General features: G+C 43.5%; 1 protein-coding gene across 1 annotated transcript in view; it reads right to left on the reverse strand.

The window, feature by feature from the left end:
• Positions 1 to 238: 238 nt before the first annotated feature.
• The window catches only part of mertka (c-mer proto-oncogene tyrosine kinase a), a 179955-nt gene continuing 163287 nt past the window's right edge, over positions 239 to 16906 (reverse strand). The window contains exons 18-19 of the mRNA XM_072246976.1: positions 14494 to 14630; positions 239 to 11328 (exon numbers count right to left, since the gene is read on the reverse strand). Of these exons, the coding sequence (XP_072103077.1) occupies positions 10881 to 11328; positions 14494 to 14630 (585 nt within the window). The 3' untranslated portion in view covers positions 239 to 10880. The remainder of the gene's footprint in view (positions 11329 to 14493; positions 14631 to 16906) is intronic.

The raw sequence follows: 16906 nt of genomic DNA on the forward strand, positions 1-16906 counted from the left end.
GAGATGGCTGAGCCAATAAGTTCCTCTGGGGAACTTTTATAATGGTGGGTTGAGATGATTGACAAACACAGTCATTTTTTCTCATGTGAGATACAGGCTCAGTCCTTGTGGAGTATGCAGCCAACAAGGCCTCAAAGGAAAATGGCCACCGGAGAAATCTGAATAAATGTTCACTTTATAATTTGGGTATTTTGTTACGGTTCAAGTTCAAGTTTATTGTAATTAAACTATACACGTGTATACCGCCAAACATTCCTCTGTGCCAAGGTGCACAACACAGCCCATATAACTCACACACAACACATAAAGTAATATTATCACAAACACATTAACAAATAATATATTTCAGATGATTGGCATTTAGCATGAGGTACATTTACAACACAAGTTAAAAAGAAAACAGTATAAAGTTACAGGCACTCTATTAGTGATGAGACCTGGATGGTGGCAGTTGCCTCACAGTTTGGGGGAAGAAGCTGTTTCCCATCCTAACAGTCCTTGTCCTAATGCTAGGGTACCTCCTGCCTGATGGTAGAGGGTCAGAGAGATTGTGGGACAGATGGGAGATCCTTGACAATGCTAAGGGTCTTGCCCCGATAAACATCTTGGATGAGTGAAAGTGAGATCCTGATGACCCTCTCAGTAGTCCTCACAATCTTTTAGAGGGTCCTTGTGGTCAGATGCTTTGCAATTCACACACCGGACGGTGATGTATTTGGTCAGGACACTCTCAATGGTGCTCCTGTAAAAATTGGTTAGAATGGTGGTGAGGTGGAGAGGCCTGATCACCCCAATATCCTCAGGAAGAGGAGATCCTGCTGTGATTTCTTGACTAAGGAGGTGGTGTTGAGAGGCCAGCAGAGATTGTCCATTGTGTGCATTCCCAAAAACTTGGTGCTCCTAACTCTCTCCACGGAGGGGCCGTTTGCACCCACGTTGAGACTCAAGTTGCTGTGCTTGGACCATTCCTCCGGCCGCTCTGCCTCCCCTCTGTTTGCCATCTTGTCATCATTCATAAAGCCAACCACTGTTGTGTCATTATCAAACTTGATGATTCAGTTTGAGCTGCATCCAGAAGCATAGTTATGCTCCTGCAGCGTGAACAGCAGTGGGCCCAGCACGCAGTCCTGGCGGGGCACTAGTGCTCAGTGTGATGGAGATAGAGATGTTGCTGTCAACACAGACGGCCAAGAAGTTCACGATCCAGTTACAGGGAGAGGTGCTGAGACCCACGTGGTCAGCTCACCTACCAGCTTCTGAGGGATGATCATATTAAACACCAAGTTGAACAGCATCCAGGCATATGAAGCATCATTTTCCAGGTGGGACCAGATGGAGTGGAGAGAAGAGGCTAAGTCATCATCAATGGGCCGATTTGAGCAAAAAGCAAACTGGAAAGGGTCCAATGAAGCAGGAAGATGGGATTTAATGTGATCCGTAACCAGCCGCTCAAAGCACTTCATTATTGTTGAGGTCAGTGCCACTGGACGGTCGTCAGTGAGGCAGGTTACCATCGCCCTCTTGGGCACCGGGATGACAGTGACCGCCTTGAAGCCAGCGGGGTCAGCGGACCGTTCCAGAAAGTCGTTGAAGATGTTTGTTAGAACATCTGTTAACCGGGTAGCACAGTCTCGCAGCACCTTACCAGGTACGTATGTTATCAGGCCCCACAGCTTTACGTGGGTTGACTCTGGCTAGGGTCTTTTTGACATCAGCCGCGGCTAGACTGAAAGCCTGCTCCTTGTGGGGAGGGAGGCCTTCCTCGCTGGTACAGGTCATTGTTCCGTGTATCAAGCCCTGCATAAAACACATTCAGCCTCCTTGGAAGAGAGGCTTCACTGTCATTGACGCGCAAGGTGGACTTGTGGTCTGATAGCTCTGCCACACATGCTCGTGTCTCAAGTGTCACAGAAATGTCTGTAAATTTGCAATGAATAATCCCATTTTGTCTTCCTGATGGCAGGGGAAAATGCAGCTCTTGCTGACCTGAGAGTAGTGTCATCCCCCTATCCAAAGGCAGCATCCTGATCTCTTAGCAGTGTCAAAAACTCCTGCTGGCTTCTATTTGCTGTCAGAGTGTTTAGTAATGGTGACGTGCTCAATGCACTTCTCTATATAGCAAGTCACAGACCCTGCATTTTCATCAATTCTCCATAAATATTACACATATTTTGTAATACTGATACATCTGTACTTTAATTAACAGAGATTTTACGATTTTACATATATCTGAATGCATAAGTCTCTTCATATGGAAAACTGCTGAGTTACGGATTTAGGATTAGATCACACTCAAAGGTAAGTTTTCGCTATAACGTTAATACACAGTTTGTCTAAATTGTACTGGCATCAACATCAGTTAACAACACAGTGCACAATAACTTCCAACTTTTCACCAGTAAGATTTGGGAGAACTAAGATGGCTAGGTCTGGAGAAAGCCAGCTTATTAACATTGATATGTGGATCGGCTTTCTAACTTAAAGAGGGTTAACAAACAGAATCAGAGCAAATGTGGGCTGTAAAGGAGAAGTGAAAGAGGAAGAGATGAGTTATTAAAAGGAAGATAACAGTTGGAAAAACGGTTATGTCTGGTAAAGGCACATGGTTAACATTGGATTGCTAACATCATCAAATTAAGAAGTACCTTGCAGTCTGTTTGGGAGAGTGAAGTACAACAAATACTCTCACATTTATTTATTGAGATACAGCACAGAATAGGCCCTTCAAGTCCCGCTGCCTAGCAGCTCTCAATTTAACCCTAGGCTCATCATGAGACAATTTACAATGACCAATTGACCTACTAATTGGTCCATCTTTAGATTGTGGGAGGAAACCGGAGCACCCAGAGGAAACCCTCGCAGTCGCAGGTAGAACGTACAAACTCCTTACAGACAGCAGTGGGAATTGAACCTAGGTTGCTGGTACTGTAAAGCATTGTGCTAATCACTAAGCTACCGTGCCATGATAATATACCTCAACCTCAGCCCTGCATCACTTCTCCAGTGGACATAGGTTTAGCACAAATATAAATCGTTACATGGAACTACTCAAAGAAAACACTCATTTGCAACGTCTGCATAAATGTTTATCCCCAAATAACTTGAAAACTTTGCTGCATATATTTTTCATATCACATAAACTTTCAGTCTTCAAATAGAATGGATTCGACCAATTGTACTAAGACAAAAGACAGAAGACCACAAGACAAAGGAGCAGAATTAGGCCATTGAGCCCATTGAGCCTGCTCTGCCATTACATCACGGCTGATTCATTATCCCTCTCATCACATCCTCCCCAAGAATACAGATTAATATAGATTGCATGAGGATCAAAGTGTAGTTGACAAACCAAACACTGGACTGATGTGGAACAGTTCAACACACACTGCACCCCCCTCCACCACCCGGCATGGAATGAAGACCAGCATGACGACAAGGAACAGAAACCTTAGTGAGGAAGCTTGCACAGCAGGCGTGGCAAGAGTTGCACCTATTTTTTTTAACGCCAGAAGTTTGCTCACAGATGACCATTCTTCCATTAGTAAAGGTTGCCGACTTCAAACCAAACACCACTGGACAGACAGCGCTCAAGCTGCAAGTGGTTCTTTGACCCCAATCTTCTGCTATAAGGGGAAGATGGAGGAGCTTTGATTGTTTTCTCTGGAGGCTGAGGTGTGACCTGATAGTCTATAAAATGATGAAGGATATAGTTACGGTAGGTAGCCAAAGTCATTTTCCTCAGAATGGAAATGCAAAATACTTGAGGGCACAGCTTTAAGTTGAGGGGGCGGCGGAAGGTTAAAGATTTGGTAAGCAAGTGTTTACTTCAGTGAGTGGTAGACGCCTCAAACACACTGCTAGACGAAGTGATGGAAGCAGGGAGATAGAAAAGTTTAAGCAACACAAACAGATGCATGAACAGGCAAGAAATAATGGATATGGACAGTGTGCAGGCAGATGTGCATGATGGTTGGCATGGACATTATGGATCAAAGGAACTGGTCTTGTACTTTGCGGTTCTAAATTCTAGATCCATGACACATTATATTCATCACCTGGCCTTTATCCTCTCCCCATCCTTTCATCTTATGGTGTACTGTTCTACGCAACACGGCTCTGCAAAATGCCAGCATTTATTTATTTATTATTGAGATACAGTGTGGAAGGGCCGCACTGCCCAACAACCCCCAACTTAACCCTAGCCTAATAAGTTTACCGGAGCATCTTTGGACTGCGGGAGGAAACTAGACCACCTGGAGGAAACCCACACGGTCACAGGGAGAACGTTCAAACTCCTTACAGACAGCAACTGGTACTGTAAAGCGTTGTACTAACCACCACACTACTGTGCCGGCCAAAATATTTGTTTGAGAACATGAATTTTTATTAGATTGGATCCCATTTTTCACTCAAAGACAAGTCCAAATCTGACTCAAATTCTTTGAAAAACGTACGTGCATTCTTCTTGTGGGCATTAGAGGCCACTGAATTGGGCTCAGAACAAACATAACAGAAGCAATTAAAAAAAAAACAATGATTGGGATTATATGATTGGGAGTTTTACCATTTAAGTGTCAACTGGCTTTATAATTACTTATGCTAATTATAACAATATATTCCCAATAACTTTGTACCATTACCATGTTATGTTTATTTTTATGAAACTAATAAAAAGATTGAAAAAGAAAAAAAACAAAGTATAGAGCTTTTAGAAAGAGGCAGGAACCTGAGTTTTTTCCTGGTGGAGCAAACTTGTCTGCTCAGCTTCATCTTCCAATATGGAACACTCAAGCTTATTGTGTGACATTATACAAAGAATGTTAGCATTAATTTTCAACTGGGAAACTAATTTGGGGAGAGAGACTAAAACATCTCAAACTGCAAAAAGTCAAACAAAACAGAAAACTTCTTTCATGTTTACACAGCTGAGAAATTCATATCTGTGTTGCACCACTCATTCATGAAAGGAAAAAGGACTCTACGTTGATGGAATGAATTTCAGTGGTTGGTTCATCACCATTTCCTGACAAAGAGGAACTTGAGAAAGTGGGAAAATAAAACTTCAGCTGTTCACAGTGACAAGACAGGCACCTAATACCTCAGAACATAATGAAAATCTCCTCAAAGAAAGATCATCCCTTTGTGAGGTTGTTAGCCTTGCTAAGGATGGGAGCCAGGATATCAAACATGTATGTCGTGACAAGACACTGATACAGTGAACGTTGCTCACCTGTCAAATACATGCCTGTGTTTTACTGGGTGGCCTGATTGAATTCTGCAACATAGTTCTCAGTGATCTTAATTATTTATTGAGATATAGTGCAGAGTAGGCCCTTTCAGCCCTTCAAGCTGTGCTGCCCAGCAATCCCCCAATTTAATCCTAGCCTAATCATGGGACAATTTATAATAACCAATTAACCTACCAACCCGTAGGAAACCCATGCGGTCATGGGGAGGACGTACAAACTCCTTACAGGCAGCGGCGGGAATTGAACCCAAGTTGCCTGTAACGTAAAACTTTGTGCTAACCACTGTGCTACCGACTTTCACTTCCATGCCTTGCTCAGGTTATTGAGATGCAAGAAATCTGCTCTCAACTCAACAGGTACAACAAACGCTGCAAGCCAAACAGCTTGGAAGTTGGAAATGGGGTCACACAGCAGTACATATTAAAACCAACTAAGGGCAGCATGTAGTTAAAGCAGGGTATTTAACTTAATCGTTCTGATATTACCACATACCGAGTTTCCACATGGTAGGAGATACCTGTGGCCCCACAGCAGCTGGCAAATCCATGCTGCTAGCCTCCCAATGCTTGCTCGTACATAAAGAATGCTCACAACCTAGGGAAGACCTGTGCATCCCCAGTGATAGGGTTTGTGGAACTGAAGAGCTTAGGCCTCTACAGAACAGCTGCCTTCAGGATACGGCAGGAGAAAAGAACACCTTTGCATTAATAGTAATGAAATCAACTGAGCTGTTGCCAATCTCTGAGATCATTCTGCTGAAAAGCTGAATAGCCTTTTTCCCCGCTTGCACTGTAAATCTGCAAGACGGCTTTGACATTGGGCAGGTAATGAACAGACACAACTGTGCCTGGGCTCTTTCAGTGATTTGAATATGTACATTCCTGTACGACACGTTTCAGTCATTAGTCAGGCCAGCACACTACTATCAGTACAGAGATAAGAAAGTCAGTCTACTAATGTTGCATGCCTGTTGTTACTTAACACAAGTCTGGTCAAATTTGTGATCCAACAGCCAAATTAACCTCCACAAAGGCAAACAATAGAATTCAACGCCATAACCACTGTTGGGTCACAAATTTGACTAAAGACTCATGCTAAGTACAAGATGACGTGCAGATTTAAAAATATAATTCAGAGATATAAGATAGCCTAATTTAGAGGAAGGTTGCCCTATTCTCCTCCAAGTGCCACAATTTCAGGGGGAAATGTAAGCCTTGGATGGAACTAAGGAAGATAAAACGTGCCTGAGATTTGCCAGAACGTTGTTGAAATATGTTAGTTCTATTCCTGGAGTTTCTTTTATAGAGGATGAAACAATCGGGACTGCCAATTCTGTGACATCGCCAACAGAGTCTATTCTAGAGAATGGTGAGCGGGGGAGACACATCAATAACAACCTGCACATATGCAGCAACTCTACACAAAAAAAGCATTCCAGGACACTGTGCTAGAGTATTCCTGTAATGTGTGAATCTATTTCTTTTAGAGCAACGCTCGCCCACCCCACCAGGCACTGATCTGCTGTCTACACATGCAAATAGTTCTCTATCTCTCTCCAATGTCAATACAGCAGTTAAAGCCTTCTCCTGTGTGCATGTTTTTATTTAGTCGATACGTAGTTGTCTGCAGACACAACAATTCCAACAAAATTTGATACGGGTCTACAAAGAGATTTCTAAACAAGTGATGTATGCTTAGTCATAGGTGGTTTAAAAAGTGTGGGAAGAGAGGGAGGGAGAAATTGAGACACCTGAGGCAGAAACTCCATAACTTACAGCCTAGGCAACTGGAAGTACACCCAGCAAAGTCAAAGCAGCTAATCCAGAGGATGTATAGGAGCCAGAAGGTTTAGAGTCATAAAAAACTACAGCACAAAAAAAGGCCCTTCTGCTCACCTAGTCCATGCCGAACAATTTAAACTGACCTTGCACCGGAACCATAGCCCTCCATACCCCTCCCATCCATGTACCAATCTAAACTTCTCTTAAACGTTGAAATCGAAATCACAACCACCACTTGCGCTAGCAGTTTGTTCCATACTTTCGCCAATCTCTGAATATAGAAGTTTCCCCTCATGTTCCCCTTAAATTTTTCACCTTTCACCCTTAACCCATGACCTCTAGTTGTAGTTTCACCCAATCTCAGTGGGAAAAGCCTGCTTGCATTTACCCTATCTATACTCCTCATAATCTTGTATACCTCTATCAGACAGGCAGTCACAAAACAAGGAACCCGAAAGAACCCAATTACAAAAAATAAGACCAAACCTCCTTGCAGTGCCCACAGAGAAAGAGAAAAAAACACTAAACAAATCATATAAACAATAGAAGCGAGCAACAACAACAGGATTCCAAACCAATTTGAGTCCTTAGATGCAAATCCCCAGAGCAGCCTGGAGTAGGCCCAAACCCTCAGTATTCATCATATCAGCGGGGCAAGTCGCCGCAAAGTTCACAGACATGAAGCACTGCAGCCAGGGGCAGTCTCACGGACTCAGTGTCGCAGAGAGAGAAGCCCCCAGCCTATCTGGCCCAGCATGCAAGTTGTCCAAACCTTACACCTGCAGCCGGCAAATGGCTCTGGGCCTGGATTTCACTGCTGAAGGAACTGTACTCGACCTCTCCAAATCGGTTCTATAGCCAGCGTGATCCAACCACATCAGACTCTTGACAGCCAGCCTTTCCAGTCTATACAGGCCAGCATCTGGATTCTCCAAAACAGAGGATTGTAGCTCGCATTAGGACCAGGGCCTCACCATGGTGTGGTGAATCACTCGAGGCCTTGAACTCACTGCCCATCAATTTGCTCCGGGCCTGGAATTCGCTGCCGAAGAAGCCATTCTCGACCTCTCCAATTTGGCTCAGCACTTACAGCGATCCACCCTTGTACATGGGTTAGTTGGTCGGCATTGGAGCTCCTCAGTCCCATCTTCTCCCCTCCGAATCATTCACTCCAACCAGCGGTGCGTTGATTTTCTAGCACACCAGCAGGGTGCAACCCGCAAATCCGATTTGCCTTCGCTCGCTTCTTCATTGCTTGCAGTGATAGTTTATCACAATTTACTTCAAAAAATAGTTTTAATAATCAATTTAATTAAATTCCTTTGCTTTCAATCTACCAGTGACCTGTTGTATGTCTTCAGCAGGGCCATCTTAAAGTGGAAGTTTTAAACAAAAGGGATTGCTAATTACCATTAGAAGGGTTAACAAGATGTTGCATGTGGGGTCTGAATACAAAACAAGATGATTTCAGAGCCATTTAACTTAAAGAAATGCCACTGAATGGAAAGATCAGTGACAACAGTCTTTATGCAGCACTTGAGTTCAGTTAACTGCATCCATTATTCTTACTTTTAATAAAGGAAGAGAGTTTTGGACAAAAACTCAACATCTTTCATTCAGGCTGACATCACAACTGTGTCCGAAGATCAACATCTGCTGAATGTTATCTGAAGTGTTTCTCCTGAAGAAGTGAGGAGTATTGAAAATGGAACATTGAGAAATTGGGAAAGCTTCGTCAACGGATTCAAAGAGCTAACTCAACGACCACAGAAGAACTCACTGAAATGCACCTAATGGGCTCCTGGATCGGCTGCAGTGGACTCACTTTTGTGAACTTCGGTTCTGAATGTTATCCGCTTACTTTGTTTGCATGATTTGCTTTTTTTTGCACTTTGGGTGTTGGACGGACTTTTATTTAAAGGGCTCAATTGGCGTTCTTTGTTTTATTGCACCATATAAGGAGACAAAATTCAAGGTTTTAAAAGAGTACACGTAATTTGATACTAGATGTACTTTGAACTTTGAAAGCATCCTACCTGGATGCAAAACAACTTGGTCAGGCAACTGCTTAGGATGTGACTGCAAGAAGTTGCAGAGTTCTGGACACAAAGCTCGGCACATTACAGAAACCAGCCTCCCCTCCACTGACCCTGCCTGTACATCTCGCTTCCTCAGCACAGCAGCCAGCATAATCAAAGATCCCACACACCCTAGTCATTCTCTCTCTCTCTTCCATAGGGCAGAAGATGCTAAAGACTGAAAGCACCTGGCTTGAACAACAGATTCTATCCCATTGTTACAAGACTATCGAATGGATTTGCAGCAAAGTTTTTCACCATACCTCAGTAAATATGACAATAATAAATCAATTTAACAACCACTGAGCCTGGGATGTTCTGGTCAAAATGCCTCACAATGTCAGAGGGTTATGGTATTTGGTTTTGCATGAGTAGCTAGCCCAGATACAATGGACTGGGTGGTCTCCATTCTGAACAGCATGTGACCTGCGCACCACACACTGCACATCACGTGATGCAGCCGGGGGGGCAACGCGGAGGAGATGGCCGAGCCACTGCCTCACATCTCCTCCAAATCTGGGTTCAATCCTGACCTCCGGTTCTGCCTACGCAGAGCTTAAATATTATCAGCGCTCCAGTTCCCTTAACAACCCGAAGACCTTGAAGACTGTAAGTTCTGTCTCATTTGTAGGTAAATGGTAGAATTAGGGTGGAGTTGTTCAGAATTTGAGGATTAGAATCATTGGCGGCTTTATGGTCAGTATAAATCACGGGCTGAATGGCCTACTTCTGTGCTGAATGATAGTAAGCTCCAGCAGATATTTTAAAGCAACCCTACACTTAGATAAGTCCTTCAGGATTATTAACATTATGTGACACTTACAAGATCATTTAAACAGTATTTCAAATTCGACAATGACATAAATATGTCTTCAAGCTGATGCAAGGTTAAATTTGAGTTGTACCTGGAATTTATCCCCCACCCCCCCATACACACACACACACACATATACACACACACGCACGCAGTCAAATGCACTTTCAGATAAAGGGGCAGAATACCTGGAATCTTTCAAAGGCCAATGGATACTGTGGTTTTGGAGTTCGGCAGTTGGCAAGAAGACTCTGATCTGTGTAGATATTCTTATTTCTGTGTAGGTTTAATGTAGGGGTTCCCAACCTTTTCTATGCCACGGACCAATACCATTAAGCAAAGGGTCCATGGACCCTGGGTTAGGAACTCCTGCTTGAATACATTGCTGCTCATAATCTATCCAAGTGTAACGTAATTAGTTAGTAACTCTAATTTCTAACTATTAGAGGTCTAACACCATGTGAAAAAAAGCATCTGATAGACACTTTAAGGATCCTACCAATCACTTTAATGCCCCAAATATCCTCAGAACCACAAGGAAACGTACAAAAATAAAACCTTCAAAACAATCCCTGATTTATCATCAAGCCATGATTGAATCACCGAAGTGATTGCTCTCAGCTTAAATGACAACTGATTAAAAGCGCACATGTAATATATCACAGTATCATCTATTTTTTTGCATTAAAAAAATAGGAAAACATATTTGGTCTGGCAACACTTTACATCTGTCCGCTGACAAATATATTTAACACGAGTAACTTCCTGAGCAAAATGCAGGAGGTGCTCTGTGATGTCTGTGGGGGGCAAAGGGATAATCGGCATTCTGATGCAAAACAATGATTATCCTTTTGCCTCCACAGCTGTTGCTGAGTACCTCCAGCAGTTTGCTTTTTGCTTCAGATTCCAGCATCCACAGCTTCAGGTGTCTCTGAATGCATGAGCACTTCTTTATCCATCACAACATTACAACAGAGTCTCCAGACGAATCATCAGCAAATGGAATATCCCCAGAATGAGGCAATGTTGCTCTGTTGCTTTGACAGGCACTGTGCAACAAAGGCGTTGCTGCATCCCCTGCACTCTCCTCCTGATCAGGGACATCTGTGGTGATATACCTTTCTTCCAGGTTCAAGGTCCCATGGACTTCTACAGTAACAGTGGCCTCTGCACATTCCCGGCTGCATGAGGCAACTTCAGTGGGATCAGACAAGTCTATATCACAAAAAGCATCTTCAGTCAACTGTCCGTTCTCTGCTGAAATTCCTGTGTTAACATAGATGATGTCTTCCCTGTCCTGGATTTTGGGCAAACTGTCAAGAACTTTAGAGAGAACGGATTTCAAATCAGAAAATGTAGGCCTGTCTACAGGGTCCATCCGCCAACAGGAGTACATAATGTCATACCTATAAGTAAAAAGGTAAAAGTTAGTTAAAAGATTTTAACCAAATACTATCATCATCATTATCATCAAGTTATATGTCTTTTTGACCATGATTGCTCTTGGCAAATTTTTCAACAGAAGTGATTTGCCATTGCCTTCTTCCGGGCAATGTCTTTAGAAATCGGGTGACCCAGCCATTATCAATACTCTTCCGAGATTGCTGGCCTGGTGTCAGCAGTCGCGTAACCAGGATTGATGATATGCACCAGCTGCTCCCATGGCTTCACGTGACCCTGATCAGAGGTGGGGGGGGGGGAGGTGAGGGGCTAAGCAAGTGCTACACCTTACTCAAAGGTCACCTGCAGGCTAGCGGAGGGAAAGAGTACCTTACATCTCCTTTGGTAGAGACGTATCTCCACCCTGTCACCAAATACCAGCTATGGCAATTTCCAATTATCCAGTCTCACTGGAGGAAGATCCAGTCCAACAGGTGCAGACCTGTTCAGGATACCCTGGTTTTCACTGGGATTTTATCCAGAATGGACTGTAGATAAAGGAGCAATTGGTCAGGCTGGGCTTATCCTCCCTGGAGGCCGAGGAGGTGACTGTGGAGGGGCTTATAAAATTAAACGGGGGGCCATAGATATGATGGGTCGGCCAGTGGTGTAGTGGTATCAGCACTGGACTTCGAGGCGGATGGTCCTGAGTTCGAATCCGGCTGGGTCCCAACTTGGGTAGCGGCAGCATCTGCGTGAAAAAATGGCCTGGCAATCCTCTTCAGTATCTTGCCACAAAAACCCTCTGGATAACTACACCAGGGTCGCCATGAGTTGACGGCGACTCGACAGCACTCAGCAACAACACAGACAGGATATACAGAGAATAGATTCACAAGGACAGAGGCCCCTAGCACCAGAGGGCAGAGGATTAAGATTTAATGTGGAAAGGGAGAAATCCAAGAAAAGGTCTGAGAGGTGTTTTACACAGGGGGTGGTAAATATCTGGAACAAGCTGCCAGAGGTGGTGTTAGAGGCAGATACAATTACAACATTTAAAAGGCAATAGGACGGGTACTAGATAGAAAGGAGCAGGGCAATAAGGCCGAAGCATGCAAATAGAATTAGTGCTAGTAGTTATTACGGTCAGATGGACTAAACGGGCTGCAGGAGCTTCATTCTGTGCTGTATAATTCAATGATTCTACAACAGCCACAGTATTATTTTGTCCACATTAAAAAAATACCCATGCTTTATCAGAAAGGCGACTGGAATAATTGCATATGCCACCAGGTCCTCCAAGGGGATCAACATTCTGACACAACTCTCAAGTTAATTGGGAATTAGATTACTTAAAAAAAATTAATAAAAGGCAAAAAGATACTTGGGACACATTTGTGTGAGATCCTCACACTCACAGGAGCTGCCGTGGAGGTGCAGTTCAAATTTCTGCGATCGCTGTCAATGGTTCATTTGACTAATATGGTGCAGCTGATGGAAGATAATCTCGAAGGGAACGCTGGTGCTCAGTAAGGCAAGAGCACAGTGGTGATTGACAATATATCCACACTCTAGATATACTGGATGTCAAATACTCTTTATACTGTATTACCATATATAACATAGGAAAAGGCCCTTTGATCCACAATGCCTGTGCCCAAGCTGGTGTGGTCTTTCATTAATTCCATTTTGGCTGCTATTCTATTTTGTTGAGTATACCTACAAGAAAATGAATTTCAGGGTTGTATATGGTGACATATATGAACTTTGAATGTTGAAAGACCTAGACAGAGTGGATGTGGGGAGGATGTTTCCTTTGGTGGAGGAGTCCAGCACCAGAGGGCACAGCCTCAGAATAGAGGGAGATCCATTTTCAACGGAGGTGAGGAGGAATTTCTTTAACCAGAGGGAGGTGAATCTGTGGAATTTGTTGCCACAGGCGGCTGTGGAGGCCAGGTCGTTGGGTGTGTTTGAGACGGAAGTTGATAGGCTTTTGATGAGTCAGGGCGTGAAAGATTACAGGGAGAAGGCAGGAGAATGGGGAAAGGAGAAGGAAATAAATCAGCTATAATGAAATGGTGGAACAGTCTTGATGGGAGGAATGGCCTAGTTCTGCTCCTATGTCTTATGATGCCAAATTAAACTAAAACTTCCTGCTTACACATGATCTAGATTCCTCCATTCCAAGACACATAGTCATACATCTATCTACAAGTCACCTGAAGCTACTGTCACATCTGCTTTCACCAATATATTTGACAGCAGATTCTTGACAGCTACAACTCTGCAAAAAATAAACTTGCTTTGCACATCCCTGGGGTAAAAGATTCCGGCTGTCTACCCTAACTATCATTTTCTAAACTTTTATCTGATCTCTCCTCAGCCTCCAGTTCTCCACAGTAAACAATCCTAATTTGTCCAAACGCTCCTTACAGCAAACATATTCTAATCCGAAGAGCATCTTAGTACTTAGTAATCTTTTTCTCCACCCTCTCCATAGCCTCCACATCCTTCCTGTAATGGGGTGGCCAGTACTGCACGCAATACTCCATACACAACCTCATCAAAGTTTTGTACAAATGCATCATGACTTCTGATTCTTATACTGTATGGCCCTAGAAATTAAGGCAAGCCTGCCAAATGCCCTCTTACCTGTTGAGGGCCTTCATTGGTTGGGGTCAACCACGGAGGTTGTGTCTTGCTGTGTACGTAATACGCAAGCCAGGGTAGTATGAAATGGAGAATGAGTTGTCCATGTAGCAGGGTCTCCCTCTCCACGCAGCTGATGAATCCAAAGGAACGCCGCAGACCCATACAGTTGGCACCAGCGCTGCCGCAGAAGTTGTCAGTCAGTGCTGAACTCAACTTTACCAAGCAGCACACACAAAATGCTGGTGGAACGCAGCAGGCCAGGCAGCATCTATAGGAAGAGGTACAGTTGACTCGTGAGTCCTGACGATGGGTCTCGACCCAAAACGTCGACTGTACCTCTTCCTATAGATGTTGCCTGGCCTGCAGCGTTCCACCAGCATTTTGTGCGTTGCTTGAATTTTCAGCATCTGCAGATTTCCTTGTGTTCAACCTTACCACTTTATTTGCATTGCAATTTTCAGGGAGGTTAGGAATACCTTGGGTTAGGAGGTTACAGTATTCAAACAGAAATTGGGGACACGGTTGTGCAAGGTACTCACACTTCATCCAGACAGTCCGACGGCTGTTTTAGTCTGTGATTTGCTTGCAGGTACTCATAAATTTCGTGATTCTGAATGCCTGGGTAAGGAGTCATCCCCCGGGTAACTATCTCCCACATCGTAATGCCGAATGCCCACTAAAAGCATACAAAAAGTCATCATTAAAATTGTTTACCACGGTTCAGAAGATAAGGAAGATCTGCAGCTATGCTGAAAACCTAGAGGTACCCATAGTCAGAACAAGTTAACGCATGACGTGACACTTATAAAAGTAAGTGGAGACACAAGAGTCTAAAGATGATGGTACTAGAGCAATTATCTGATGGAAGAGCTCAGCAGGTCAAGTAGCAGTTGAGGAAAAGAACTGCTGACATCTTGAGTCAAAAACCCACATCAGGTCAAATGACAATATTAATGTTTCCAACAATGCTTGCACTTAGCAGTTTTCTTATTTCTTGTGTTTTAAATCTATTGGTATTTAAAATTCTTATCATTAGCTCTGAGATTTCCCTACAATTATGAAAATTTCATTTGGCACCATGGTGTCAGCAGAAAGCTGGAGGCACTCGGGTTCTTGCTGTAGAAATCAAGGCAACTGCAGTTGGAGGTAAAATTGGTGGAATTTTCTTTAAAAAGCACTGACATTGACTACAGCAGAAGGAATTTCCAACCAATCCACAGCAGCACTTCATAATAAAACAGTGACAATCCCACCTGCAAAATGTGGTGACAGCAGAATAGCTGTGTGATTCAAATTATGTGCATAATACAAGTTCCATCAGGAAATTTTGAGCAACACACGCAAAATGCTGGAGGAATGCAGCAGGTCAGTCAGCATCTATGGAGGGGAATGAGCAGTCGATGACTTGGGCTGAGACTCTTTATCAGAACTGAAAAGGAAGGGTGACTGGGGGACCACTCTGTCGAGCGCCTTTGCCTGACTGCCCTTAAGCATTAATTTGTACATGCTACATTAATCCCATTTTATTTTCCATGCGTTCCCATCAACTCCCTTCAGATTTTATTATGGACGTAAACACTGGAGACATTTTACAACGGCTAATTAACCAGGCAACCCATGCTTTTAGGGTGTGGAAGGAAACTCGAATATCCGGAGGAAATGCTTGCAGTCACAGAGGGAGCGTTCAAAAACCAAGCCAGAGATCAGGATTGAGCCACAGCGACTAGAGCTGTGAGAATGCAGCCGTTACTTCAAAATGGCTGGATGTTTCGTCCATAAAGAGAACAATGCCACCTGGTGACTCTTTTTTTGGTCCTTTGCTTGCAAATGTTTTGTCACCATATGAGAGGACATCTTCAGTACATGGTTAATTGTGGTGTCTTCTGAATGCTTGGCCTTTAAATACTTCTCAATCAGTTCATAGGTGGTCTTTACAAAAACTCGATTGTGATGTGGGAAGGAAGTCTCGTTGCTGATTGGTTGCGTGGCGAACTTTGTGTGCCGTGGTCTGGAATTTTGCCTCCATTGGCTCATAAATCGGATTGAGGTCTACAGGTCTGGTAACAGAACGTGCCTTCTCTTTGCTCAAGGAGAAAAACAGTGGCCAAAAAACTTCCCAGAAGCATGGGGAGAAATAAAAAGAAACAGAAATTGGATATCAAAGAAAATGCTGTGAGGGGGTAACTAAATACAAATCATACATGTAAGGGTTTCGTCTTTTATGTTACTGTGTAGGCTAATTAAAATGGCTTCTTTGTTATGTTAAACGCTGAGAAAGTCCTTCCCGCTAGCAGTTTGTTTTGTATTATCTATTGATATGAGGACGAATGAACCAATTGGGATAGTTGTTATGTTTTTGGTGTATTTGAAGATACTGTATGCGTTGGGTTTTGGGGTAGAAGGTGGGAGAGAAAGACAGAGGATGGACCAGGTGCTGTGAGTCCACTAACGGGGTCGGACCCCGAGAAGGGCGTTTGGTGAGGAGAGGAGACGGAGACGGACTCATGTGGAGCGTCTGGTCGACCACCATTGTTGGTCCCAAGTGACCGGTCGAGGTGGTCCGAAGGGTCGCAGGGTGAAGAAGAAGGGTCTTGAGCTCCAACTGTTTTGTGCACGAAGAGATTGAACTTTGATAAGTGTGGCGCCTTTTATTTTCCTTTTATATTTTATTCTTTGTTAATTATATAGTTCCAGTAATATCTATAAACTGTAAATCATTTAATTGTATCTGGTGTATTGTCTGTTATTTGGGCGGGGTGGGGTACATCACACAGCATCCACACAAACTAATTACCCAGTTTGGCAGGGCCGAGGGCTGTTTCTCTAGACAACAGTGAGCCGAGCGACCCTGAGGGTGGCTGGGGGGCTACATACAAATGGCAAGTAATGGATTTATGGAATTTCCTTTAGAAAGTTGATAGATTTGTTGGGGTACTTTTTGAGGAAGTAATT

This window comes from Mobula birostris, chromosome 2 (genome assembly GCF_030028105.1).
Source record: "Mobula birostris isolate sMobBir1 chromosome 2, sMobBir1.hap1, whole genome shotgun sequence".
Taxonomy (NCBI): domain Eukaryota; kingdom Metazoa; phylum Chordata; class Chondrichthyes; order Myliobatiformes; family Myliobatidae; genus Mobula; species Mobula birostris.